Here is a 1,336-nt window from a genome sequence, read left to right as displayed (position 1 = left end):
TGTGTGTGTGTGTGTACAGCATTAGTAGTCATAGTAGCTCAGAGGTACATAGTAGTTAAAGTGCTTAGCTGCTAACTTAAAAGGTGAGTGATTTGGACCCCCTACCTGTTCCACAGAATGAAAACGTGGCTGTCTGGTACAATAAAGATTATATAGCCTTGAACACCGTATGGGAAAGCGCTACTTTGTCCTGTAGGGTCTCTATGAGTCTGAGTCAGCTTGACAGCCATGGGTTTGGGGTCTGGTTTTAAGAATGGCAATTTGTTACTTGCTCTTCTTATTTTTCCCTTTCAAGAAAGCAGTAGTAATTACCAAAGATTTAAGAAAAAATGATGGGGGAAATTTTGAACTTCTGAAATTCTATCTTGGAAGTTTGTTTTTCATTCCATAAATAGTAAAAGACAGCCATTTTACACATTTAATGGAAATAAGTGTTGTGAGAAGCATAGTTAAAGAACCACTGTTATATTTTTACAATGATATCTTCATCACTGATTTTACTGTTTTCAACATGGACTGTCTAGTTACCGTATGAGAACATAAAATTTACTCGTTTACTTTCTTCATTTAAAAAAAAAGCCTATTGAAGAGATGCGACGTGTAATTGCAGATATTCTAACAGTGAAGAGTCAAGAAAAAGTTCATTTGGGTAAGTTAGTGACTTTGCTTTCCTTCAACTAAATTGTGATTTTATTCAACTTATTACAATACCTTTTTAATTTTTTCTCTTAATTTTTAAGATATGCAAATTGTTACTTTCCTCAGACATCTGTTTGGCCCGCTTCTGAGATAACAAGATTTATGTCCGATGAAGAATATTTTATTAGGAGACCTGATTAAAAATCTAGACTTGTCATGTCTGTGAAAGTTACTTCACCTCCTCTCTAGTCCTTATTTTCCTGACTTAAAAATTAAAGTGGGGCAGTTTGACAGCACTATGGTTAGGCATGGGACTGCTAAATACATGGTCATCAGTGCAAATCCTCCAGCATGTCTCCAGAGAAAGAGAAGGCTGCCTGTTCCCATAACAGTTTGAGACTGCGTGGCCGTGAGTTTTGGTTTGTGACTATAGAGAAGCTCATTCGAGAATTTTCCTGTCTGTCCTTAGTAGGTACAGATAAGATATGAGATTCATTAGCTATAGATGCATAAAATGTAGACATTTCCTAGACTCAGCTTAGATAAGCAATAAAACAAACAAACCCGTTGCCTTTCTGAGTCAAAGTGACCCTCTAAGACAGAACAACTGCCTCCGTAGGGTTTCCATGGAAGCAGACTATTTTCCAGGAAAACAGCTGGTGCGTTGAGCCAGTGACTTTTCAGTTAGTAGACAAGT

The 1,336-nt window shown here is 37.1% G+C and overlaps 1 protein-coding gene across 1 annotated transcript in view; it reads left to right on the top strand.

Moving 5' to 3' along the window:
* The window catches only part of LOC101659652 (cytoskeleton-associated protein 2), a 44,647-nt gene that overhangs the window by 36,623 nt on the left and 6,688 nt on the right, over positions 1-1,336 (top strand). The window contains exon 6 of the mRNA XM_045287077.1: positions 580-649. Within this exon, the coding sequence (XP_045143012.1) occupies positions 580-649 (70 nt within the window). The remainder of the gene's footprint in view (positions 1-579; positions 650-1,336) is intronic.

Source organism: Echinops telfairi, unplaced genomic scaffold (genome assembly GCF_000313985.2).
Source record: "Echinops telfairi isolate 266 unplaced genomic scaffold, ASM31398v2 ScPeMD7_11;HRSCAF=52, whole genome shotgun sequence".
Taxonomy (NCBI): Eukaryota; Metazoa; Chordata; class Mammalia; order Afrosoricida; family Tenrecidae; genus Echinops; species Echinops telfairi.
The sequence above is the reverse complement of the archived record's forward strand: the minus strand, read 5'-3'. Positions and strand labels throughout refer to the sequence as shown.